Source organism: Pongo abelii, chromosome 2 (genome assembly GCF_028885655.2).
Source record: "Pongo abelii isolate AG06213 chromosome 2, NHGRI_mPonAbe1-v2.0_pri, whole genome shotgun sequence".
Taxonomy (NCBI): domain Eukaryota; kingdom Metazoa; phylum Chordata; class Mammalia; order Primates; family Hominidae; genus Pongo; species Pongo abelii.
In genome coordinates, this window is record NC_085928.1 from 70,083,437 (window position 1) to 70,111,100 (window position 27,664).

The window sequence follows — 27,664 nt, forward strand, 5'->3', positions numbered from 1 at the left end:
CACCGTCTACCCCTGGCTATCAGGAAGAACATCACAGGGAGGTGTACATTTTCTGCCATATTGTGAGGAATGGCGCAATATTACTGATTGCAATTAATAATATCAATTATTAATTGATACTAATAATTATCAATAATCATAACTGATAATATAATTTTAAAAATCAATACCAAAATAATGATAATTAATATTAGTTATACTAATGATAACAATTAATGATTAATAATGCCTGATATTAATAACTGATACTGATCTTATTCATTAGAAAACAGTAATATTAGCTTCTAATAATTAATATTAATATTAATCTGAAAACTTTTTATTAGCAATTATTTAATATTAATATGGGTAATTCATATTCATGTTAATAATAAATGAGTAATAATGAATATTAATACTACGCCTAATACCTCAGTGGGTGTACACCCACCTGTGATATTGTTCCTAATGTCCAGGGAGTGAGAGAGTATGATACGACGTTCAATATCTCAGTAGGTGTACACCCACGCGGTGGTATTGATCCGAATATAACATCCGGGGGGTGAAGTATGACGTTACACCCAGTATAGCAGTGGGTGTACATCCACCCGGTGATATTGCTCCTAATATTCACGGAAGAAGAGAATGCTATTACCCCCAGTATCGCAGGAAGTGTACACCCCTTCTGTGATACTGTTCCTAATATCCGGAGGGGGAGAGGGTGATATTACTCCCAATATTGCAGGCTGTGTACACCCACCCTGTGATATTGTTCCTAATAGCCAGGAAGGGAGAGGACGATATGACTCCCCATACAGCAGGAGGTGTACACCCACCCTGGGATATTATTCCTAATGCCCATGGAGAGGAGAGGCTGATATTACTCCCAATATCGCAGGGGGTGTACATCCATTCTGTGATATTATTCTTAATATTCAAAGGCGGAGAGGTTGATATTACTCCCAATATCACAGAAAGTGTACAAACCCGTGTGATATTGTCGCTACTGTCCAGAAGAAGAGAAGGTGATATTACCACCCATATCGCAGGAGGTGTACACCCACTCTCTGATTCTTTTCCTAATAAGCACGGCGGGAGAGGATAATATTCCTCTTAATAACGCCGAGTGTGTAGAGCCCCTCTGTGATATTGTCCTTAATATTCCAAGGTGGAGAGGATGATATTACTCCCAATACCGCAGAAAGTGTACACCACCTCGGTCATGTTGTTCACACGATCCAGGAGAGAAGCCGATGATGTTACTTTCAATATGGCATGGGGTGGACACGCCCCCAGTGATATTGCTCCTAATTTCAACCTGGGAGAGGATGATACTCCACTCAATGCCGTTGGGGGTAGAAACGCTCCTGTAATATCGTTCTTAATATCCAGGGGAAGAGGATGCTATTACTGCAAATAGTGCAGAGGATGTACACCCGACTGTGATATAGATGGTAATTTCCAGAGGCGGAGAAGATATTACTGACAATAACATAAACACGCTGGGTGACCACCGTGGATCGTAATATCCAGGGGGGGAGAGGGGCGGGGATATTACTCCCCGCATCGCGAGGGGCGCCCGCCCCCCTGCGATGTGGATCGTAATATCCGGGGGGGAGAGGGTTGGAGATATTACTCTACTACTCCTGCGATCTTTTCTCTACTGCCACACTTGGTTAGCACCCTGGGACACTGTTTTCCATATTCTACCAAGATGCCAGTACTAAAGTCAGAGGGGGTATACACCCTGTGATATTCGTAATATTGTAGGGGAATGTTCATCCTGATGTCACAGGACTCTACACACTGTGATAGTATTCCCAGGAGCCTAGCGGGACATTATTAAGTATGTCACAATGTGTGTGCAACTTGTGGTGTTATTCTTAACTCTTAAGGGGAAGTTACTTTTATTGTCACACGGGTTATTTTCCTTTAGATATTATTCATAATATCCTAGAGGGATGTCACTCCTTATGTCACAGGGTTTGTACACCTTGTCAAATTCCTCGCATGATCCTTATCAGATGTCACTTCTCGTATCACAGAGGGTGTACACTCTGTGATATTATCGGCATATTCTACGGAAATGTTACTTTTTATGTCACAGAGGGTGTACACCTTGGGAAAGTATTCGTTATAGTTTTGAGGGATGTTACCCCTAAAGTCACACGGGGTGTACACACAGTGATACTACGTGCAATATTCTATCGAAATGTTACTCGTAAATCACGGGTCCTGTACATCCTTTAATATTCTTCATAATATTCTAGGAAAACGTTCCTACTAATGTCACAGGGCATGTAGACCCTCTCATAAGATTCGTAATATCCTAGCGGCAGTTCACTACTAATTTCACAATGCACGTACGCCCCTTGATATTATTCATATTATCCTGAAGAGATGTTACTACTGATGTCCAAGGCAGGCGCACTCTCTGATATTATTTGTTATATCCCCTCGGATGTTACTTCTAATGTCACACGGGGTGTACTCTCTGTGTTCTATTTTGTAATATCCTAGGGCAATTTTACTTTTAATGACACAGGGGGTGTACACATAGTGATATTATTCGTGATATTCTAGAAAGATGTTACTCCTAAAGTCACAGGGGTGTACACCCTGTGATAGTATTCATAATTTCCTAGGAGTCTATACTTCTATTGTCACAGAAGATAACACCCTGTGACATTATTCGTAATATTCCAGCGAGATGATACTTCTAATTTCACAGGGGGTGTACACCCCGTGATATTATTCTTACTATTCTAGGGGGATGTTACTCCTAATGTCACAGGTGTGTTCCTTCTGTGATATTCTTCAAAATATGCCAGCAGGAAATTACTACTAATGTCACAATGGGTGTACACCTTGTGATATTATTAGTAATATTCAGGGGGTTTTCACTTCTAACACTACAGGGGTGTACACTGTGTGATATTGTTCCCAATATTGTAGGGGGATGTTTCTCCTAATGTCACAGGGGGTGTACACCCTTCGATATTATTTGCAATCTGATATGGAGATGTTACTTTAAATATCACAGTGGATGTATACACATGGGGTGCACCCACTGGGGTATTATTTGTAATATCTTCGAGAGATATAACACCTAATATCACAGAGGGTGTACCCCATGTGTGTACACCCTGTGACATTCTTTGTAATATCCATGGTAAACATTACTTCTAGTAACCCACCAGAGGGTACACCCTGTGATATTTTTCATAATATCATAGGGAGATATTGCTGCTAATAACACAGTGGGTGTACACCTTGTGTTTACACTCTGTGATATGATAGCTTATATCCTAGGGAGCTATTCCTTCTAATATCACAGTGAGTTTACACCCTGTGATATCATTCATAATATCCTAGAAAGACGTTGCTGCTAATATCACAGAGGGTGTGCCCCCAGTGACATTATTTTTAATATCCTAGGGAGATGTTACTCCTAATGTCACAGGGGGTGTACACCCTGTTATATTATGCATAATATTCTAGGTGGGTGTTACTTTTAAAGTCACAGGGGTGTACACCCTGTGATATTATTCGTAATATCCTAGGAAGACGTTACTCCTAATACCACATGGGTTATCCTAGGAAGAGGTTACTCCTCATATCACACTCCTAATATCATACCCTGTGATAACATTCGGAATCTCCAAAAGGGATGTTACTCTTTATGTCACATGGGGGGTACACCGTTTGATATTATTCATAAGATCCCAGGGACATATTACTTCAACTATCACATTGGGTGTACACACATGGTGTACACATTATGTGTGAACACCTACTGTGATATTATTCATAATATCCTTGGAAAATGGGACTCCTAATGTCACAGTGAGTGTACACACTGTGATATTATTAGTAATATCCTAGGGGAATGTTACTCCTAAACCAAAGGCGTGTGTACCCCCTATGATATTATTCGTAATACTCTGGGGAGATGTTACTCCTAATGTAATATCACAGGGGTGTACACCCTGTGATATTATTCACAGTATATGAGAGGGATATTAGCACTGAAGTCACAATGTGTGTACACCTTGTGATATTATCCATAATATCCTAGGGGGGTGTTACTCCTATTGTCACACAGGTTGTGTTCGCTACGATAGTATTCGTAGTCTCCTAGACGGATGTGACACCTAATGTCACAGGGTGTGTACATCTTGTTATATTATCTGTGATATCCTAAAAAGACATTACTCCTCATGTCACAGGGGATGTATACCCTGTGACATTATTTGTAATATCCTAGTGAGATGTTATTTTTAATGTCACAGAGGGTGTACACCTTTTGAAATTATTCATCACAGTTTCGTGGGATGTTACTCCTAATGTTACACAGGGTGCACACCGAAGGATATTACTTGTAATATTCTATAGAAATGTTACTCATAAATCACAGGTGTTCTACACCCTGTAATGTTATGGGTCATATTCTAGGGGAATGTGACATAAATTTAGGTCACCCGGCGTGTACACCTTGTGATATTATTCATGATGTCCCACCAGGATGTTACTACTAATGTCACAATACGTGTACACCCTCTGATATTATTCGTTATATCCTCTTGGGTGATTCCTCCTATGTCACACGGGGTATACTCCCTGTGATATTATTTGGAATACCTTAGAGGGATTTTACTTTTAATGTCACAAAGGGTGTACACATTGTGATATTACTCGTGATGTTCTAGAAAGATGTTACTCCTAATGTCACAGGGGGTGTACACCCTGTGATATTACACAGGCTAACCCCCTGGGGCATTATTCGTAATACTTTAGCGGGATGATACACCTAAAGTCACAGGAGGTGTACGCCCTGTGATATTATTCGGAATATTCCAGGGGGATGGTACTCCTAAAGTCACAGGTGTGTATACCCTGTGATAGTGTTCACAATATACTAGCGGGATATTACTACTAATGTCACCGTGTGTGTACACCTTCTGATATTATCGGTATTATCCTGGGAGGATGTTACTCCTAACGTCACAGGGGTGTACACCCTGTGTTATTATTAGTACTATTCTAGGGGGATTTTACTTTTAAAATCACAGGGGGTGTCAAGCCTGGGATCTTATCCATAATATCCTAGGAAGGTGTTACTCGTAATGTCACATGGGGTGTACACCCTGGGATATTATTTCGAATATCCTAAAGGGATGTTATCTTAATGTCACAGGGTGTGTACACCCCTTGATATTATTCGTAATATTCTAAGGAGACATGACTTTAAAAATCACAGTGGGTGTGCACACATGGTGTACACCCTGTGATATTATTCAGAATATCTGAGGGAGGTATAACTTTTAATATCACAGTGGGTGTACACACTGTGATATTATTCATCATATTGTAGAAGTATATTATTCCTATTGTCACAGCGGTTTAACATCCTGTGAAATTATTTCTAGTCATCCTGGGGGATGATTACCGTAAAGTCGCATGGTGTGTACACCCTGTGATTTTATTCGTAATATTCTAGGGAGATGTTACTCCTAATGTCGCAAATGTGTGCACGCTGTGATATTATTCACAATCTACTAGCTGGATATTGTTACTAATGTCCCAATGCGTGTACACCTTGTGATATTATTGGTAATATCCTAAGGGGATGTTACTCCTATTGTCACAGGGAGTGTGCTTTCGGTGCTATGATTCGTAGTATCCCAGGGGGATGGTACTCCTACCACACAAATTGTGTGCACTTTGTTATATTATTTGTAATATCCTAGAGTGATGTTACTCCTCATGTCACGGGGCTGTACATCCTGTGATGTTATTCTTCACTGTCTAGAAAGATGTTAACTCCTAATATCACAGAGGGTGTACAATCTGTGAAGTTATTCATAATCGTTTCGGGGGATGTTACTCCTAATATCACAGGTGGTGTACAAACCGTGATATTATTTGAAAAGTTTTTTTGGATATGTTACTGCTAATATCACAGGGTCTGTGCGCCCTGTCATATTATTCATAATATCCTAAAGACATGTTACCACTAGTGTCACGGGCGGTGTACACCGTGTGGTATTATTCCCAATATTGTAGGGTGATGTTACTCCTAATGTCACGGAAGGTGTTCACACTCTGATAATATTCGTAATACCCTAAAGGGATGTTACTACGGATGTCACAAGGCAGGTACACAATCTGATATTATTTCTTATATCCTCGGGCGATGTGACTTCTAATGTCACAGGGGGTGTACATTTTGTGATATTATTTGTAATATTTAGAAAGATGTTACTCCTCATGTCACAGAGGGTGTACACCCTATGAAGTTATTCATAATAGTTTTGGGGTCCACTACTCCTAATGTCACCCGTGGTGTAAAGATAGTGATATTATTCCTAATATTTTATGGAAATGTTACTCCTAATATCACAGGGGCTGTACACCTTGTAATATTATTCATAATATCCTAAGGAAATGTTACCTCTAAGGTCAGAGGGGGTGTACACCATATGATATGGTTCCCAATATTGTAGGGGGATGTTACTCGTAATATCACAGGGGATATTCACATTGTAATAATATTCGTAATATCCTAAATGGATGTTACTGCTAATGTCACAACACGTGTGCATCCTCTGTATTTGTTCCTTATATCCTCAGGCGAGGTTGCTCCTACTGTCACACGAGGTGTACTCCCTGTGATATTATTCATAATATCCTAGGTGGATGTTACTCCTTGTGTCACAGGGGCCATGCGTCTTGTGATACTATTCACAATATCTTAGAAAGATGTTACTCCTCAGGTCACAAGGGATGTACACCCTGTGATATTACTTGTACTATCCTAGGGGACGTTACTCCAAATGTCACAGAAGGTGTACTCTCTGTGATATTACTCGTAATGTGTCAGGGAAATATACTCCTAATGCCACAGGGCATGTGCACCATGTGTGCACAGCCCCTGTGATGTTGTTTGTAATATTCTGGAGGGATGTTAATCCTAATATTCCATATCGTGTTAACCATGTGCGAACACCTTTGTGGTATTATTCCTAACATACTAGAAGGATGTAACTCTTAACATCACATGGGGTATATGACATGTGTGTACACGTTCTGTGATATTATTCAATTATTCATAACATCGTAGGGAGATGCTACTCCTAATTTTACAAGGTGCGTACATCATCTGTGTACTCCCCCTCCGATGTTATTTGTAATATTCTAGGGGAATGTGCTGCTAATGTCACAGGGAGAGTACACCATGTGTATGCAACCCTGGTAATATTATTTCTAAAATCTTGGGGTGATGTTGCTCCTAATGTCACCTGGAGTGTCCACCATGTGTGTACACCTTCTGTGATATTATTCGTAAATCACAGAAAAAGACTATGCCTAATACAACAGGGTGTGCACACCGTGTGCGTCAACCACCTTTGATATTATTCATAATATACTAGGGGGATGTGACTTTTAATGTTACAAAGGGTGTACAAAATGTCACAGCGTCGGTATGCCTTATGATATTATTCTCGCTATCCAGAAGGATGTTACTCCTAAGGTCACAGGGGGTGTACACCCTTCGATACTATTTGTAGTCTTATAGGGACATATTACTGTAAATCTCACAGTGGGTGTACACTCACTGTGATATTATTTGTAATATCTCAGGGATATTACAGAGTTATCACTCTCTGTGTTACGTTAGAGAGTTATATCTCTCTAAGACAGTACAAATAATACCACAGTGGGTATACCTCATGTGTGTACAACCTGTGATATTATTTGTAATATCCACGGTAAACATTACATCTATTATCACAGAGAGCGTACTCCCTTTGATATGTCTCATACTATCATAGTTAGATATTGCTTCTAACATCACAGTGGGTGTACATCTTATATCCTAGGGAGATATCTCTCCGAATATCACAGTATGTGTACACCTTGTGATATTATTCATAATGTCCTAGAAGGATGTTACTCCTAATATGGCAGAGGGTGTACACCCAGTGATATTCTTCGTAATATCCTAGGGAGATGTTACTCCTAATGTCACACGGGGTGTACACCCATGATATTATTTGTAATATTCCAGGGGGATGTTACTTGAAAAGTCACAGGGGCTGTACACCCTGTGATGTCGTTTGTAACATCCTAAGAAGATGTTACCCTTAATGTCACATGGGGTGTATACCCTGTGATATTACTCGGAATATCTTATGGGGTTGCTACTCCTAATGTCACAGGCTGTGTACACCCTGTGATATTATTCGGAATATCCACAGAGATGTTACCTTTGTTGTCACAGATGGGGTCCATGCTTTGATATTTTTTGTCATATCTTAGGGAGATATTACTTCAAATATCACAGTGGGTGTACACCCACTGTGATGTTATTCGCAATACCCTAGGGAGATATAACTTTTAATATCACAGTAGGTGTACACACTATTTGTGTACTATACCTAATATCCTAAAAATTAGTAGGACTCCTAATATCACAGTTGCTGTACACACTGTGATATTATTCATAATATTCCAGCGGGATGTTACTCCTCATGTCACAGGGGGTTAACACCCTGGGACAGTATTCCTCATAATCCAGGGTGGTGATACTCCTAAAGTCACAGGGTGTGTACCCCCTGTGATATTATTCATCCTATTCTAGGGGGATGTTACTCCTAATGTCAGAGGGATGTACACCCTGTGATATTATTCATAGTATACCAGAGGGATATTAGTACTAAAGTCACAATGCGTGTACACTTTGTGATATGATTCGTAATATCCTAATGTCACAAGGGGTGTGTTCCCTGTGATATTATTCCTAATATCCTAGGCGGATATTGCTCCTAACGTCACAGGGTGTGTACACCTTGTCACATCATTCATAATATCCCAAAACTACATTATTCCTCAGGTCACAGGGTGTGTTCACCCTGTGATATTATTCATCATAGTTTTGTGGGATGTTACTCCTAATGTCACACGGGGTGTATACAGAGTCACACAGCGATATGACTTGGGATATTCTATAGAAATGTTACTTGTAAATCACAGGGGCTGCACCTCCTGTGATATTATTCATAATATTCTAGGGAAATGTTGCTACTATTGTCACAGGGGGTGTACACCCTGTGATATGACTCATCATATTCCAGCGGGATGTTACTACTAATGTCACAATGCATGTACACCCTGTGATATTATTTGTAATATCCTGAAGAGTTGTTACTACTAGGGTCACAATGCAGGTACAAACTCTGATGTTATTCATTATATCCTCGGGGGATGTTACTCCTAATGTCACACGGGGTGTACTCCCTGTCATATTATTCGTAATATCCAAGGGGGATGTTATTTTTAATGTCACCGGGGGTGTATATCATGCGTATTCAACGCCTGTGATACTATTCCTAATATTCTAGGGGCATGGTCTTCCTAATGTCACATGGGGTGTACACCATGTGTGTACACCTGCTGTGATATTATTCGTAATATCCTAGGGGAATGTCACTCCTGATGACACAGGCCGTGTACACCATGTGTGTACACTGCCTTGGTTATCATTCATATGCCCCTAGGATATCTGGGGGGATGTTTCTTTTAATGTCACAAAGAGTGTACAAAATGTCACAGGAGTTGTACACTTTGTGACGTTATCTGTAATACCCTAGAAGGATGTTACTCCTAATATGTCAGAGGGGTGTACACCCTTTGATATTATTTGTAATCTCATAGAGAGATATGACTTCAAATATCACAGTGGATGTACACACATAGTGTATACCCTGTGATATTATTCATAATATCTTAGGGAGATACAACTCCTGATTTCACAGTGCGTGTACCCCGTGTGTGTACACCCTTGATGTTAGTCGTAATATCCAGGGTAAATATTACTCCTAATATCACACAGTGTGCACACTCTGTGATATTTTTCATCATATTTCAGGGAGATATTGCTTCTAATATCACAGTGGGTGTACCCCGTGTGTGTAGACTCTGTGACAGTATATTTTATATCCTAGGGAGGTATTACTCCTAATATCACAGTGGGTGTTCACCCTGTGATATCATTCTTATTTGACCTTGCCGCCTTTTTTAACCCACACTACTAAAGGAATGGAACAGATAAGAAGATATTGAGATTAGACTTTGCTGCCGTGTGGCTGCCACAGGACACTTTTAATATCCCTGTTTCTCAGGCTGTAGATGAAGGGGTTCAGCATGGGGGTGACCACCGTGTACATCACTGAGGCCACTGCAGCCTTTCTCGGGGAAGATGACACATCTGAACTGAGGGACCCTCCAACGCCTGTTCCATAAAATAAGCAAACAACTGACAGGTGAGACTCACAGGTGGAGAAGGCTTTATACCTCCTACCTGATGATGAAACCCTCAGAATGGAGGAAACAATTTTTTAGTAAGAGAAAAGGGTCCCCGAGATGGGAAGGAAACCAAATATGGCAGCAGGGAAATACATGATTATGTGATTGGTGAAGGTGTCACAACATGCGAGATGGGGGAGTTGAGAAGGGTCACAGAAGAAATTAGGAATTTCCACATCCTTGAAGCAGGTCATTTGTAAGGCAATCAAGTTGTGCAGCTGGGCATCTAAAAGACTGAGAAAAAAAAAAAAAGACAACAAAACCAGGAAGCCACAGAAACACGGTTCATGACGGCTGAATGATATAGAGGGTGACAGATGGCTACGAACCGGTCATAGGCCATCACACTCAGGAGCATGTCTCTCTTCCATGCCTCCAAAAATGGCAAAGAGAGACATCTGAGTCAGGCAGCCTGCGTAGGAGATGACTCTGCTGTGAGACTGGATGTCCACAATGATCTTGGGGACCGTGGTGGAGATGAAACCGATGTCAGGCAAGGACGTGTTGGAGAGGAAGAAGTACATGGGGGTGTGGAGGTGGGAGTCTTGGCTGATGGCCAGGATGATGAGCAGGTTCCCCAGCACCGTGACCAGGCACATGCACAGGAACAGCCCAGCGAGGACCGGCTGCAGTTCTGGATCCTTTGAGGTTCTAGGAGGAGGAATATAGAGACATCTGTTAGATTCTGTGGGTCTGTAGAATTTGGACACCTTTTGCCTAGAAAAGAGGGTTGAAAAATCAGAAACAAGTAAACTGACACCCAGCATTGTGTCTGCATTTTGGATAGAAGCAATTCACAAGTAATGTTTTCAGATGCCAGAGCAATCCACGCTCAGCAATATTTTGCAGTTCTGAAAAACTCAATTGTCTTCCAATGCTTTAATCATTGATTTCTGTGTTATTCACTTCTTGCTGTACACACCTGCCTTAGAGACACTAGATTCAAGAACGTTCCAAGAACCAGATCATCATATATAACAAATTGATAATTGCTAGAAAATACAGCCTATCTTTTCCGAAGAAAAATATGTAATAAAACCATTCTCTCCACTTTAAGAGAAAGGTTATCCTAATTAAAGGAAATTAAGAACTCAAATATTTTATTTTATTTGAATAGATTTATACAAATTCCCTTGATTGAGAACATTGATAAACACTGTATAACAGCTGAGACCATGTCACCTGGAAATGAAATTAAAGTTGATAGTTCATAAGCAGAAAATAGTTCCACATGCCAGTTAGGTCCTAGTGATTTCATCATTATGTTTTCTGAGTTTTCTCCTTCAAGAGAGTAATTGCTTACTCAAATTGGTGGGTCTTGTTTTAAAATTCATGTAATCTATCACTCCTGTCCTTAGCTTAGGTGGACTTAGAGTTTTCATCAGAAAGTTTGTCCAGACGTGGTGGCTCACACCTGTAATCCCAGCACTTTGGGAGGCCGAGGAGGGCAGATCACGAGGTCAGGAGATCAAGACCATCCTGGCCAACATGGTGATACCCCGCCTCTACTAAAAATACAAAAACTTCACCCGGTATGGTGGCGCGTGCCTGTAGTCCCAGCTACTCGGGAGGCTGAGGCAGGAGAATGGCTTGAACCTGGGAGGCAGAGGCTACAGTGAGCCGAGATCACACCACTGCACTCCAGCCTGGGCAATGAGAGCAAAACTCCGTCTCAAAAATCAAAAAACAAAAAGAATCAAGTAAGTCGAAGTCACGCTGATGACAGCCAATTTTTGTGAACCAAGGAAGTGTCAATTCAATAATTAACATAGATTTTTACTTTTGCTATCTCCTACATGCGAAGCAAGATATAGCCTCTGGGGAATCAGAAACAAAAGAGACTCACTTGTTCCTCTCACAATACTCAGCACTTACTGAGATAAGGACAAAATAAAATGTCCTGTCTGGAATGCAGGGAAACCAGAACTCTAGGTCAGGGGACATTTCCGTTGAATTGTATGCAGTTTAAGCCTAAAATATTAATGAATGTATCTAAAATTCACATTGCCTTTACTTTATGCATCCATCACGTAGAGATCACGAAGCGGGCACCCACGGTCGGTTTAATCATCGCTCACTTCCATTGGATCAACTAGAAATCAACTCAGATGAGAGTGCTGAGTCTCAGAGGATGGACATCTCACCCCTTGCCATACAGATAAGTAGAAAGGGTGGTATTGAAAATTAATGGCCAGACTCTAAGTCCTGGGTATTATACTTGATGTTCTTCCAACTCTCAAAAAGTTGTGGGTTTTTTCTGTTTCTGTTTTTGTTTTTTTGAGACGGAGTCTCATTCTGTTGCCCAGGCTGGGGTGCAGTGGAGTGATCTCGGCTCACAGCAACCTCCGCATCCCAGGTTCAAGCTATTCCCTTGCCTCAGCCTGCCGAGTAGATCTGAGATTACAGGTGCCCGCCACTATGCCCGGCTAATTTGTTTCTATTTTTAATAGAGACGGGGGTTTCACCATGTTGGCCAGGCTGGTCTCGAACACCTGACCTTGTGATTCACCTGCCCCACACTCCCAAAGTGCTGGGATTACAGGCATGAGCCACCGTGCCCAGCTTCAAAAAGTTTTAAGCAGAGCTCAGAGGTCTTAACGACAGGCACATCTGAGGAGCATTTTTGAAATGGTTTCCAGCTTCCTCAATAGGAGTGGAAGCCAAACTCTGAATTTATGACTCCTTTGAGGAAGTCGAAAGCTGTAAGGAAAGCCAGGAACAGGGGAAAGGGAGAGATGCATCCCAAATGATCCTGTGCCAATTCTTTCTGGACTCTTTGATGTGATCTCAGCTGCCCTTTCTATACTTGACACAGTGATTGTGGCCCCCACTGGTCTAGCTGTGCTCTACAAGGAACCCCCAAAGGGAAGGGCACAGTGAGCAGGGGCATCGGCCTGAGTGACAAGGATTTGAGAGGGCAGGTTGGATGCAGGGAGAGGACTGGCCAAATGCCATGTGTCTGGACTTAGGCTGCCTGGTTCAAATTGGACTTCACCCTTTTTGACTTTATGATCTGGTACAAGTTATATGAGAATGCGTTGCTCCTTTTCTAGTCTGTAAAATAATAATGAAATGTGCACTAGTAACTGGGAGACTACGCAGATGAAATGAAACAAGCTGCATAGACCACAGAGCTCAGAGCCTGGCCTTTAGGAAGCCCTCAGTAAGGGTTCATGATGCCATGGTGTCTGTCATCATCCTCTTTATCCTCATCATCACCTTCATAATCTTTTTGTTGTTCTGAGGGAATAGTTTAGAGGGACTCATTCCCTGCTATCACGGGTGAGATGTCTATGAAAAGGACAACCAGTGGGGGAGGAAAGCAAAATTTTGAATAAGATTTCTGAGACCCCCCCCGCACCACAACCAAGAACAGAAACTCCACAGTCTGCTGAGCTGACAGTTTGCACATTGGTCTCCTCCCATCTGCCCACCGCACTCTCCTGTTTGCCCTGAGGATGAGGAAACAAAACAAGGCTCCCGGCCGACCATGCCTCAGCACTCACTGAACTGCCCTTCCCCTCTGCTGGGCCATGACCACGGAGAACAGGTCCACTGTCCTCCCTGCATGGTGCATGTTGGAGCCTCAGACTCTGTCCTCAAGGCTGGCAAGAAGACAGGATGAGACATGAGCCTCCTGATACAGGTGATGGGTATGGAGCCCACAGCACTGGAACCTCACACTGCAGGGCTGGAGGCACAGACTGAGTATTTACTATTCTATGGCCTGGGGGGCTCAAGGCACAGAAGCTCCTCATTAGCCAAAGTTGCCCAAGTTCCCCAGCCTCTAAGGATTTCCTCATAATAATGCAAGAAGAGAAAAGTGAGTGTCCACAGAAGCTTTGGGGCTCTTCCTCTAATCAGGAGAAAACTTGTGTGTACTATCCGCTTCTTTCTTTTCTTTTGAAAGATCCAACTGCTTTAATTTTCATCTTTTATTATGCAAAAATATACCACGTATAAATATTAAAAATTATAAATATATATTATTTCATATGGAATGGCCAGTGTAAACATTTACAATTTCCACTATTTTTCAGTTGCAGTTTAATCACATTAAGTACATTCACATTGTTTAGCAACCATCACCGCCATCATCTCCAGAACAGTTTTATGTTTCAAAATGGAAATTGCACCCATTGACCAAACCCTCCATTCCTCTCTCTCACCCACCCCTGGGGCCCACCATTCTATTTTGCAACTCTGTGAGTTTAACTACTCTAGACACTTGATCTAAGTAGAATCCTACCGTGTTTAATTTTTTTTTTTTTTTTTGGTTTTGTTTTGGAGACAGTCTTTCTCTGTCACCCAGGCTGGAGTGCAGTGGCATGGTCTCGGCTCACCGCAACCTCCACATCGTGGGTTCAAGCGATTCTTGTGTCTCAGTCTCCTGAGTAGCTGGGATTATAGGCATGTGCCACCACGCCCAGCTAATTTTTGTATTTTTAATAGAGATGAGCTTTCACCGTATTGGCCAGGCTGGTCTCGAACTCCTGACCTTAAGTGATCCATCTGCCTCAGCCTCCCAAAGTGCTGGGGTTACAGGTTCAAGCCACTGAGCCTGGTCGTGTTTATCCTTTTGGGATTTATTTATTTCACGAACAATAATGTCTTCAAGGTTCATTCATGTTGCAGCCTGTGTCAGAAGTGCCTGTCTGGCTTTTTTTGGGGTTTTTTTTTTTGGTTTTGTTTTGTTTTGTGTTTACATGGAGTCTCACTCTGTCGCACAGGCTGGAGTGCAGTGGCACAATCTGGGCTCACTGCAACCTTTGCCTCCAGGGTTCAAGCGGTTCTTGTGCCTCAGCCTCCCGAGTAGCTGGGACTATAGGCACACGCCACCACGCTCGTCTAATGTTTTGCATTCTCAGTAGAGACAGGGTTTCACCGAGATGGCCAGGCTGGTTTTGAATTCCTGACCCCAGGTGATCCGCCCACCTCAGTCTTCCAAGATGCTGGGATTACAGCTGTGAGCCACCACACCGGCCAGAAGTGCCTGCCTTTTGAAGGCTGAATAGTCTTCCATTGTGTGAATGAACTGCAGTGTGCTTTTTAATTCATCTGTCCATGAACTCTTGGGTTGCTTCCACATTTTGGCTGTTGTGAATAATGCCGCTATGAACATGGGTGTACAAATGTCTGTTCCACTCCTGGCTTGTAATTCTTTTTGGTAGGTACCCACAAGTGCAACTGCGGGAACATCTGATAATTCTGTTTCTAATTTTTCCAGTACACACCATACTATTTTGCCTGTTTCTTCACGGTTTTACATTCCCTCCAATCATATTCGAGCATTCCTACTTCCCTCTAGTTTCACCAATGCTTGTTTGTTTATCATATCCATCCTAATGTGTGGTATCACATTCTTGGTTTGATTTGTGCTTCCGTATGATTAGTGATTTTGAACATCATTTTAGATGCTTATTGGCCATTGCTATATCTTCTTTAGGGACACGTCTACTCAAGTCTTCTGAACATTGTTAATGGGATGCTTTGAGTTTCTTGTTGTTTAGTTCTAGCTATTCTTTATGTATGATGGATATCAGCCTCTTTTCAGATATATGATTTGCAAATATTTTTCCTCATCCCTGGGTTATCTTTTCACTCAGTTCACAGTGTTTTTTGATGCACAAAAGTGTCTGTCATTTAGATGTAATCCAAGGAATCTAATTTTCTTCTGTTGCCTATGCTTTTGGTGTCATATCCCAGAAAGCACTGCCCTATCTGATATCATGAAAGTGTGGCCAATGTTTTCTTTTAGGCATATTACCCTTTTAGCACTTGGGGTTAGGTCTTTGATCCAGTTTGTGTCAAGTTTTGCACCTGGTGTGACATAGGGTCCACCTTCATTCTTCTGCATGTGGAAATCAAGTTTCTCCAACACTATTTCTTGAAAAGGCTGCTTTTCCGCCAATGAACTTTCCTAGCACTCATGTTAAAAATCATTTGAACATATAGGTGAGAAGTTATTTCTGGGCTCAAAAACAAACAAACAACAGACAACAGATAAGGATATAACATGGCCTGGATGCGGTTGCTCATGCCTGTAATCCCAGCACTTTGGGAGGCTGAGGCAGGTGGATCACCTGAGGTCAGGAGTTCAAGACTTGCCTGACTGACAGGGAGAAACCACCATCTCTACTACAAATACAACATTAGGTGGGCATGCTGGGGCATGCCTGTAATCCCAGCTGCCCGGGAGGTGGAGGCAGGAGAATAGCTTGAACCCAGGAGGCAGAGGTTGCGGTGAGCCAAGATGGCACCATTACACTCCAGCCTGGGCAACAAGAGTAAAACTCCATCTCAAAACAAAAAATCAGAAACAAAAAACCAGCATGATTTCAACAGCAGAAAGAGAATAGCTTAAAAACCAGCATAATGAGAAAGGTAGGAAGCTTCTTACCAAAGCATCTGGAAATATGCAAGAAATTCTTGTGAGCTAAAATTTTCATACTGTGCTATCAAACACTAGAACTCACTTATTCCATCTTTCTGTATTTTGGGACCCAATTATCCACTTCTCTTCATTCCCCATCCCACCCCTTTTCTTCCTAGCATCTGCTAACCACCTTTATACTTTCCATCTTCCTGAGATTCCTTTTGTGTGTAGGTGTGTGATGGAGTCTCTTTCTGTTGCCCAGGTTGGAGTATACAGGCACAATCCGGGCTCACTGCAACCTCCGCCTCCCAAGTTCAAGCACTTCTTGGGCCTCAGCCCTCCGAGTAGCTGAGACTACAGGCACGCGTCACCACACCTGGCTAATCTTTTGTGTTTTCAGTAGAGATGGGGTTTCACCATGTTGGCCAGGCAGGTCTTGAACTCCTGGACCCAAGTGATCCATGTGATTTGGCCTCCCAAAGTGCTGGGATTACAGGCCTGAGCCACCACACCTGGCCAAGATTGTCTTTCTTGTTCCTACATATAAGTGAGGACGTGTTAAGATTTGTCATTCTGTGCCTGGCTTATTTCACTTAATACACAGACCTGCAATCTCATCCATTTTGTCTGCAGTGGAGAGGATTTTATTCCTTTTTAGGCTGAATAATACTTCATTGTGTGTGTATACCACAGTTTCTTAATTGAACAAATTTCTAAAAAGCAAATATTTTTGAAATGTCTCGGAATGTGAAACTTTAGGGATACTGTGCCCATTTTATTCTTTTCTATTTCCCATCTTATGTATATGCAAGTGTATAACAAAGCAGCAATCGATGTGTGCATAAATCTATAACTTCAACAAATGTAAAATGAAAATGCTAAGTGGTGGCTGGGCGTGGTCGCTCACGCCTGTAATCCCAGCACTTTGGGAGGCTGAAGCAGGTGGATCACCTGAGATTGGGAGTTCAAGACCAGCCTGACCAATATAGAGAAACAGTGTCTCTACTAAAAATACAAAAAAAAAAAAAAAAAAAAATTCAGCAGGGCATGGTAATGCATGCCTGTAATCCCAGCTACTTGGAAGGCTGAGACAGGAGAATCGAATCGCTTGAATATGGAAGGCAGAGGTTGCAGTGAGCCGAGATCGTGTCATTGCACTCCAGCCTGGGCAACAAGAGTGAAACTCTGTCTCAAAAAAAAAAGAAAAAAAAAGGAAAATGCTAAATGGTAAGAAAAAACAGCATAATAAAAATTTGTATGGTGTTGATGGACAATGTATTTGAAGATAATATTTGAAGAAATCATATTGCAATTAACTTCTGTTCTTACTCATCGGAACTTGATGCTTCTAGAAACTTTGTCATTGGAACCACCTCTGGTGCTTTTAAAAAAAAAAAAGGCCACATACACAGGTGCAAGTAAATCAGAATCTCAGGTAATGAGACCCAGGCCTCATCATTTGTAAGCTCCCCAGGTGATTTGACTCAAAGCTAAGATTGAGGACGGGTGACATGGATCTCTACACATAACCTGCCTAAATAGATTCTCTAGAAGCAGTTTATAAAGAAATTCCACATGAACTCTGGAAGAGGATATGAATTTGATGTACAGTATGTCCTCACTTAACATCTTTGAAAGTCTCTTGGAATCTTCACCTTTAAGCAAAATTATGGATAGTGAAACCACTTATTCCTCATCAACATTACAACGAGACAACTTTGAACACACCAATGGTGTTGGAGGACGTGCTGTACATTGTTTCCATAAAGTCAGTTTTCAGGGAATTCCAAAGTGAAGTGAGGACTTCGTGTATATAAATAATCATTGTGATTCCACCTGAATGACAGGGTTATTGCTCAGAAACTAAAGGAGGCCGCCTAGGTATAGAGGATTCAGTCATGAGGTTTCTGCTAAACAAAGGATCCCAGAATACTCACCCATTCCAGTTAAAGGCATAACGAAGAAAGCAATATTCACATAGGAAATGTGGAAAGGAATAAAAGCCATCAAGCAACAAAAATAATGTGACTAAGGGGCAGGATTTGCAGATGTAGAGATTTAATGTGGTTGCCCTTTCTTACCCACACAAGAAAAAGGATGGAACAGATCATGAGATTCGACTGTTGTGGTGCACAGCCTCCACAGGACGCTTTGAATGTCCCTGTTTCTCAGGCTGTAGATGAAAGGGTTCAGCATGGGGGTGACCACAGTGTACATCACTGACACCACCACACCATTGCTGGGGGGTGGTGACACAGCTGAAGTCAGGTACACGCCAATGCCTGTTCCATAAAATAAGCAAACAACTGCCAGGTGAGAGCCACAGGTGGAGAAGGCTTTATACTTCCCATCTGACGATGAAATTCTTAGAATGGAGGGGACAATTTTATAGTAAGATGAAAGGATCCCTGAAATGGAAGAAAACCAAACATAGTACTATCTAAATATATGAATATGCTATTGGTGACGCTGTCAGAACAGGCAAGGTTGAGAAGTTGAGATGGGTCACAGACAAAATTAGAGATTTCCACATTCTTGAAGAAGGTGAATTGTAACACAATCCAACTGTGCAGCTGGGAATCCAACAGGCTAAGGAAAAAGGACACCAAAACTAAGAAGACACAGAGGTGAGGATTCACGATGACTGGGTAGTGCAGGGGGTGACAGATGGCCACAAATCAGTCATAGGCCATCACAGTCAGGAGCATGTCTTCTATACATGCAAAAAGGACCAAGAAAGACATCTGTGTCAGGCAGCCCGCATGAGAGATGACTCTGCTATGCAACTGCATGTCCACAATCATCTTGGGAACCATGGCCGAAGTGAAACCGATGTCAGCCCAGCACAGGTTGGAGAGGAAGAAGTACATGGAGGTGTGGAGGTGGGAGTCAGAGCTGACAGCCAGGACGATGAGCAGGTTCCTCAGCACCATGACCAGGTACATGGACAGGGACAGACCAGCGAGGATGGGCTGCAGTTCTGGATCCTCTGAGAGTCCCAGAAGGAGGAATTCTCAGACACCCGTGAGATTTTGTGGCTCTGTGTGACTTGGACACCTTGAGAAGAAAAGAGGATTGGAAAAATAAAAGATAAAAACCAGCCCTTAATGCTGTGTGTATATTTTGGATGCAAGCAATTCACAAGGAACATTTTCACACTTGAGGACCATACACCATCAGCAATATTTCTCAGTTGTGGCAAACCCAAAAAATCTCAGAATTATTACATGATTTACTTTTTTGCTATTCAGCTATTTCTGTACATACTACTTTAGAGAAAATCCACTGAAGAATGTTGGAAGACCAAAACATGATATATAACAAATCTGTGATCTCAGTAAAATATAGCCTACTCTTTTCAGAGAAAATAAGATGCAATAAAAATGTTCTTCTCTCTTTAAGAAAAATATCTCAGTCTAATTGAAAGAAATTAAGAAGCAGTGGAATACACTCTATTTTATTCTGACACCGTGCTACAAATTCCTTTGATATAGAATATTTAAAAGGACGATACAAGAGCTAGGACCGCATTATCTAAAAAGGAAATCAAACCTTATAGTTCTTAATCAGAAGATCTTTTAACATGCCATTTACTTTTCATATTTATTATCATCCTTAGGTTTTCTGACATCATTTCTTCATAAAAGTACATGCACACTCAAATATGGGAGCTGTGTTTCCAAATTAATTGACTATATAACTCTTGTCCAAGCACGATTGCTCACACCTGTAATCCCAACACTTTGGGAGGCCGAGGCTGATGGATCACCTGAGGTCAGGAGTTCCAGCCCAGCCTAGCCAACGTGGTGAAACCCCATCTCTACTGAAATTAAAAAAAAATTAGCTGGGTGTGGTGGCGGGTAACCATAGCTACTCAGGAGGCTGAAGCAGGAGAATCCCTTAGAACCTGGAAGGCAGAGATTGTACACCCTGTGATATTAGTTTTGATATCCTAGGGAGATATTGCTCCTGACATCAGAGTGGGCATACACCCTGTGATATTATTTGTAATATCCTAGAAAGATATTGCTCCTAATATCACAGTGGCTGTACACCCTGTGATATTCACTGTAATATCCTACAGCGATATCACTCCTAATAATACAGTGTGTGTACATCCTGTGATATTATTCATAATATATTACGGAGATACGACTCCTGATATCACAGTGAGTGTACACCATTTTTGCACACCCTGTGATATTATTTGTAACAAAGTAGAAAAATATTATAGCTAATATCAAAGTGGGTGTACACCCTGTGATGTTATTTGTTATACACTAGGAAGATATTACTCCTAACATCACAGTGAGTGTACACATGTGTGTACACACTGTGAAATTATTCATAACACCCTAGGAAGATATTACTCCTAATATCACAGAGGGTGTACTCTATGTGATATTATTTGTAATCACCTAGGGAGATACGATTCCTAACATTACAGTGGGTGTACACTCTGTGATGTTATTTGTAATGTCCTAGGAAGATATTACTCCTAATAGCAAAGTGGATGTACACCATGTGTGTACACTCTGTGATATAATTTGTAATATCCCAGAGAGATATTTCTCCTCATATCACAGTGGGTGTACACTCTGTGACATTATTCATACTATCCTAGAGAGATATTGCTCCCAGTATCACAGTGGGTGTACACCATGTGATATTATTCATAATATCCTAGAGAGATGTTACCTCTATTATCACAGTTTCTGTACACCTTGTGATATTATTCATAATATCCTAGGGAGATATTGTTCCTAATATTACAGTGCGTGTACACCATGGGTGAACACCCTGTGATGTTATGCGTAATATCCTAGGGGGATATTACCCTTAATGTCACAGTGGGTGTACACCATGTGTGTACACACTGAGATGTTACTCGTAATATCCTAGGGAGAAATAACGCCTAATGTTACAGTGGGTGTACACCATGTATTTACATTCTGTGATGCTATTCGTAATGTCTTAGAAAGTTATTAGTCCTAGTGCCACAGTGGGTGTATACCATGTGTGTACACTCTGTGATGTTATTCGTAATATCCTAGGGAGATATCACTCCTTATGTCATAGTGGGTGTACAGCCTTGTGATATTACTGGTAATATCCTTGGGATGTATTACTCCTGTTATCACAGTGGGTGTATACCCTGTGATAGTATTTGTAATATCCTAGGGAGTTATTACTGTATACCCTCTGATATCATTTGTGACATTTTAGGGAGCTATTTCTCCTAAAGTCACAGTGGATGTACACCCTGTAATATTCTTCCTAATATCATAGTGGGTGTACAGCAGGTGTGATATTTTTTCTAATATCCAGCAGAGGAGAGGATGATACTGCTTCCAATATCACAGAAGGTGTACACCCCCCTGTGATATTGTTCCTAGCATCTAGGGAAGGAGAGGACCACATTATTCCCAATATCACTGGGGGTGTATGTACCACACCCTGCCGGGATATTGTTCTTAATATCTGGAGGTGGAGAGAATGATATGACTCCCAATATCACAGGGGGTGTACACCACCCCTGTTTGATATTGTTGGTAGTATTCCGGGGGGCAGAGGATGATATAACCTTCAATATCGCAGGATGTGTAAACACCCCCTGTGATATTGTTCCTAATGGCCTGTGAAAGAGAAAATATTACTCCCATTATCACAGGGGTGTTCAGCCCTGATGATATTGTTTTCTAATATCTAGGGAAGGAGAGTATGATATTACTCCCAATATCGCACGGGTTGTACACCTTTTGTGATATTGTGCCCAATATTCAGGGAAATAGAGGATGATATTACTCCCAATATCGCAGAGTGTGGACATCCCCCTGGGATATTGTTCCTAATGTCCCAAAGGGGAGAGGATGATATTACTCCTAATATCGAAGTAAATGTACAGCACGCCTGTGATATTGTTCCTAATATCCAGAAAGGAAAATAATGCTATTACTCCCAACAGCGTAGGAAATGTATACCCGTGCTATGATATTTTTCCCAATATCCAGGTGGGGAGATGATCATACTACTTCCAATGTCGCAGGGTGTGTACACCCCCTCTGTGATCTTGTTGCTAACATCCAGGTTTGGGGAGGACAACATTACTCCCAATATCGCAGGGGGAGTGCACCCCCCCGTGACCTTGTTAGTAATTTCCTGGATGGAGAAGATGATATTACTCCCAATATCGCAAGGGGTGTACACACCCCCGTGAAAATCTTCCTAATATCCAGAGGGAGAGAGGATGGTATTACTCCCAATACCGCAGGGGGTTTACACAGCCCTGTGATACTCTTCCTAATATCCACAGGGAGAGAGGATGATATTACTCCCAATATCGCAGGGGGTGTACACAACCCTGTGATATTGTTCCTAATATCCAGAGCGAAAGAGGAAGATATGACCCTCAATATCACAGGGGGTGTACACCCCTCCTGTAATATTGTTCATAATACCCTGGGAGTGAGAGGATAAGATTACATTGACTATCACAGGGAATGTACACCCTCCCCCTCTGATACCCTCCCTAATATCCAGGGGAAGAGAGGATAACTGTACTCCCAATATCGCAGAGACAGTATACACCACCTGTGATATTGTTCCTCATATGCAAGGGGGGGGAGAGGATGATATACTCCCAATATCGCAGGGGTGTTCACATCCCCAGTTACATTTTTCCTAATATCTAGGGGAGACAATTATATGACCCCAAATGTCGCAGGGTCTGTACATCCCTTCCTGATATTGTTCCTAATATCCATGGGAGAAGAGGATGATATCAAATATCAAAGTGGGTGTACACCACCCCCCTACGATATTGTTCTTAATATTCGTGAGGGGAGACAATGATATTACTCCAAATATCGCAGGGGTTGTTCACACCCCCTGTGATATTGTTTTTAATATCCAAGGGGGGAGAAAATAATATTACTTCCAATATTGCAGGTGGTGTATACCCCACCTGAAATATTGCACCAAATATCCAAAGAGGGGGAGGATGGTATTAATACCAATATCGAAGTGTGTGTACACGCCCCTTGTGATATGGTTTTTAATATCCAGGGGGCGGGAGGATGATATTAGTCCCAACATCATAGAGGGTGTACACTACCCCTGTGATATTGTCCCTAACTTCCAGAGGGGAGAGGATGACATCACTCCCAATATCTCAGAAGTTGTACATCCCCCGTGATATTGTTCATCATATCCAGGGAGGCACAGGATGACATTCCATTGAATTCGCGACAGGCATACACGCACAGTGTGATATTGTTCCTAATATACAAGAAGGGAGAGGATGATATTACTCCCAATAAAGCAGTGGGTGTACATTACCCCTGTGTTATTGTCTCTAATATCCAGGGGCACGGGGGGTCGGGGGGGAGAGGATAACATTCTGTCAAATTAGCAGGTGGTTTGACGTGCCTTCTGGTGTTGTTTTTAATATCCAGCGGGGAAGACAATAATACTATTTTTGATAGTCCAATTCATCCGATCCACCTTTCCGGAACTCTGAGGCCGGTAGGCCGCATGCAGTTTCCGTGTGATCCCCAATACCTTTACTGTCTTCTGTACGAAGTCAGCCACAAGTGCAGGCCTGTTACCTGAGCCGATCTGTAAGGGCAGTTCAAATCTAGGAATCAGATCTTGAAGAAGCACACGGGTTACTTCACGAGCTTTCTCAGTTCGTATTGGACAAGCCTCCACCCACTCAGAGTAGGTACACCCAAGAACTAGTAAATACTTGTTACCTCCACATTTTGGCATCTCTGTGAAGTCTACCTGGAGTCTCCCGTCCTCATATAGTTCCCAGTCTACTGATGCCCAAGGCTGGTCCCGGAGGTCGGGTCTGCTAGAGTCAACTGAGTCCAGCACTTCTACACAATCATGCTCGACAGGGCTCTGTGATACTGGGAGCAAGGTGGCAGGGTTTAGGGTGTTACAAACTTCCATGGTTATACGGAGATTTTCACAGAGCAAACGTTGGTACTTGGTGAGTCTAGCATTCGTTAGCCAATGATGTCCTTTAGTATTCATTAAAGTCACCACAGCATTGGGGGCCTTTATGTTCAGGTTTTGCCCAAGAGTCAGATTATTTGCTTCTTGTACTAGCAGGGCAGTTGCTGCCAAGGCCCTCAAACATGGGGTCCATCCTTTAGAAACCCCGTCTAGTTGTTTAGAGAGGTAGGCCACTGGCCTCGGCCAGGGCCCCACAGTTTGGGTGAAAACTCCGACTGCCATCTTTTCTCTCTCTGACACATACAATGTAAAAGGCTTTGTCAGATCGGGTAGCCCCAGGGCTGGGGCTGACATAAGCTTTTCCTTTAACTTGTGAAAGGCTTGCTGTTGCTGGGATCCCCATTCAAAAGATTCCTGGGCCCTGCACCCTTTGTGACCTCATACAAAGGCTTGGTTAACACTGCGAAGTTTGGGATCCACAGTCTACAAAACCCCACAGCTCCTAAGAATTCTCTCACCTGCCTTCTGCTCTTAGCCTCTGGTGGATTGCAAATGGCCTGCTTTCTTTCTGATCCCAGGCTGCGTTCCCCCTGTGGGATGGCAAATCCCACGTAACGTACCTGCTGTCGGCAGATCTGAGCTTTTTTCTTGGACACTTTATACCCACAGTCCTCCAGGTGCCGGTGTAGGGCATCTGTTCCTTTGGCGCACCCAACTACTGTGGGGTGTCCCAGCAAAAAGTCATGAACCTACTGTAGCAACATGCAGCCTAGGTCTCTGGTGGGAAACTCCTGGAGGTCTCAAGCAAACGCCTCCCCAAAGATGGTGGGGGAGTTCCTGAACCCTTGGGGAAGCCCAGTCCAAGTGTACTGAGTAGTGACACCTGACTCTGGATCATCTCACTGAAAGGCAAACAGCTTCTGGTTCTCAGGGGCTAATCTGATAGGAAAGAAAGCATCTTTCAGGTCCAAGCAGGTGAACCAGCTGTCCTCAGCTGGCAGCAACCCCAACAATGTGGACGGGTTAGGTACTGTTGTATGTAAAGTCACTGTAGCTTGATTAAGCAAGCGCAAATCCTGTACCAGCCTGTAGTCCTTGGTCCATGGCTTGGGAACAGGCAGGAGGAGAGTGTTCCATGGAGACTGACAAGGAACTATAATTCCAAAAGTTCTTAGGTGCTTGAGATGGACCTGGATACCTTGAAGAGCTTCTCTGGGGACCGGGTCCTGTTTTCGCCTAAGCGGCTGGGCCCCAGGCTTAACTTCTATGAGTAAGGGGGCTTGGTTGACTGCCAACCCTGGGGGGTTGTCTTCTGCACATACTCTTGGCCACTGCTTAGCCAGAGATGGTCTTATCTCTTGGCCTGGCTCAGTTATGAAAAGTCTCCATTCCTCCTCTTGGAGGACCATAAGGGTCATAATGATTCCCATTCTGGGGAACTTTAGCAGCAAAGAGCCATGCTCTGTAAAAGAGATAGTGGCTGTCAGTGTGCTAAGCAAGTCCCTTCCCAACAAGGACAAGGGACTGTCAGGCATGTACAAAAACTGATGAATCACTTTATGTCCTCCTACAGTACAAGTCCAAGGCAAGCAGAAAGCTTGCTTGGCTGAAACCTCCGTGGCTCCGATTATGTCAATAGTCTTTTTGGATAAGGGAGTGACTGCGGCGGTTACTACCGAGTGTTCAGCACCGGTATCTAGAAGAAAATCAATGTCTCTACCCCTGACTGTCATTCTGACCAGAGGCTCTTTGGGGACACTTGAGCCCAGGCTCCCTCAGTCCAATAACCCTTCTGCCAGGTTGAGCCGGGCCCCTTCCTCCTTGTCCGGGGCCTCCTGCTCTGAGTCACCTTGTTTTCTTTTTAGCTGAGGGCACTGGTTCTTCCAATGTCCTATTTCTTTACAATAAGCACACTGGTTACGCTGCAAACTCTGACAGCCAAGCTGAATTTCTTTCCCAGGGCCCCCCTTCCCTTGCCTCTTTGGGGGGACCCCTCTCATTGCTGCATCTAACAAACAGGTTGGTTTGTCACTGGGCCTGACATTCATTCTCTTTGCGGTTTTCCTTATGTCTTACTGCATCCCTGTTTACAAACACCTGGTTAGCTATTTCTAATAATTGTGATGAATTCATCCCTGCAAGCCCAGCGTGTTTCTGCAGTTTCCTTCTCATGTCTTCTGCGCTTTGACTGACTAAAGCCATGTTAATCATGTGCTGATTTTCAGGGCTATCGGGATCAAAGGGAGTATACATACGACAGGCCTCACACAGTCTCTGGTAGAATTGTGCTGGACTTTCTTCTTTTCCCTGAATGACCTCAGAGACCTTGTTAATGGTTGTGGCCTTCTGAGCTCCCCTCTTTAATCCTTCCAAGAGTGCTTCCCTGTCTCAGTTTAGCCTTTGCATATCCTTTCATGTGGGTCCCACTGGGGGTCGGTTTCAGGTAACTGGGTCCTTACATACTCTTGGGGGTTTTGATAATCAGCTGGTGCATGTTCCTCTAGCCACTTAGTTGCTGCTTGGGGCACTCTCCGCCTTTCATCTCTGTTACAGAGGAACATGAGCAACTGGTGGCAATCAGCCCAGGTGGTGTTGTGGGTCTGGATAACAGTTTGGAGCCAATCAATTAGAGCTTGTGGCTTTTTGGTATAGGACGGGGTATTGTTTTTCCAGTGGAGAAGGTCGGCAGAGGTGAAGGGCTTGTACACAAAAACACGCCTCTCCACCACGTGACCATCCTCATCTATCCCAGGATACCGCTGCTCTCTCAGGGGCAGTTGTATCCCCATTTTGAGTCATAAATGAGCTGCCAAGGGAGGGGTTTCTCCCAAGTCTTCAACTCCTCTCTTGTCTACTCTGGGGGGCCTAGGGATATTCTTGTCTTGTGGAGGTGCAAGCACTGTGGGCTCAAGAGTGGGGAGCCTCTTTCCCTGGTAAGGGGAGGGCATCAAAACCAAGAAATTAATGCCAGGACAACAC

The 27,664-nt window shown here is 42.8% G+C and overlaps 1 protein-coding gene, 1 long non-coding RNA gene and 1 pseudogene across 3 annotated transcripts in view; 1 reads left to right on the plus strand and 2 right to left on the minus strand.

Annotated features, from left to right (window-relative positions):
- Positions 1-27,664, plus strand: part of LOC129058534 (uncharacterized) — a 40,407-nt gene that overhangs the window by 2,753 nt on the left and 9,990 nt on the right. The gene's annotated exons all lie outside the window — the stretch shown is intronic.
- LOC129058532 (olfactory receptor 7E24-like) lies at positions 10,103-25,674 on the minus strand. Of its 2 annotated transcripts, none has more exons than XM_054551865.2 (2): positions 24,478-25,674; positions 10,103-10,998 (listed from the first exon to the last, which is right to left on the minus strand). In XM_054551865.2, exons 1-2 carry the CDS (start codon positions 24,483-24,485, stop codon positions 10,680-10,682), a joined length of 327 nt encoding a protein of 108 aa, XP_054407840.2. In that variant the 5' UTR covers positions 24,486-25,674; the 3' UTR covers positions 10,103-10,679. The 2 variants fall into 2 exon arrangements, with proteins under 2 accessions (XP_054407840.2, XP_054407839.1); XM_054551864.2 differs by lacking the exon at positions 10,103-10,998 and adding an exon at positions 24,057-24,340.
- On the minus strand, positions 18,782-19,756 carry LOC129058533 (olfactory receptor 7E24-like; annotated as a pseudogene).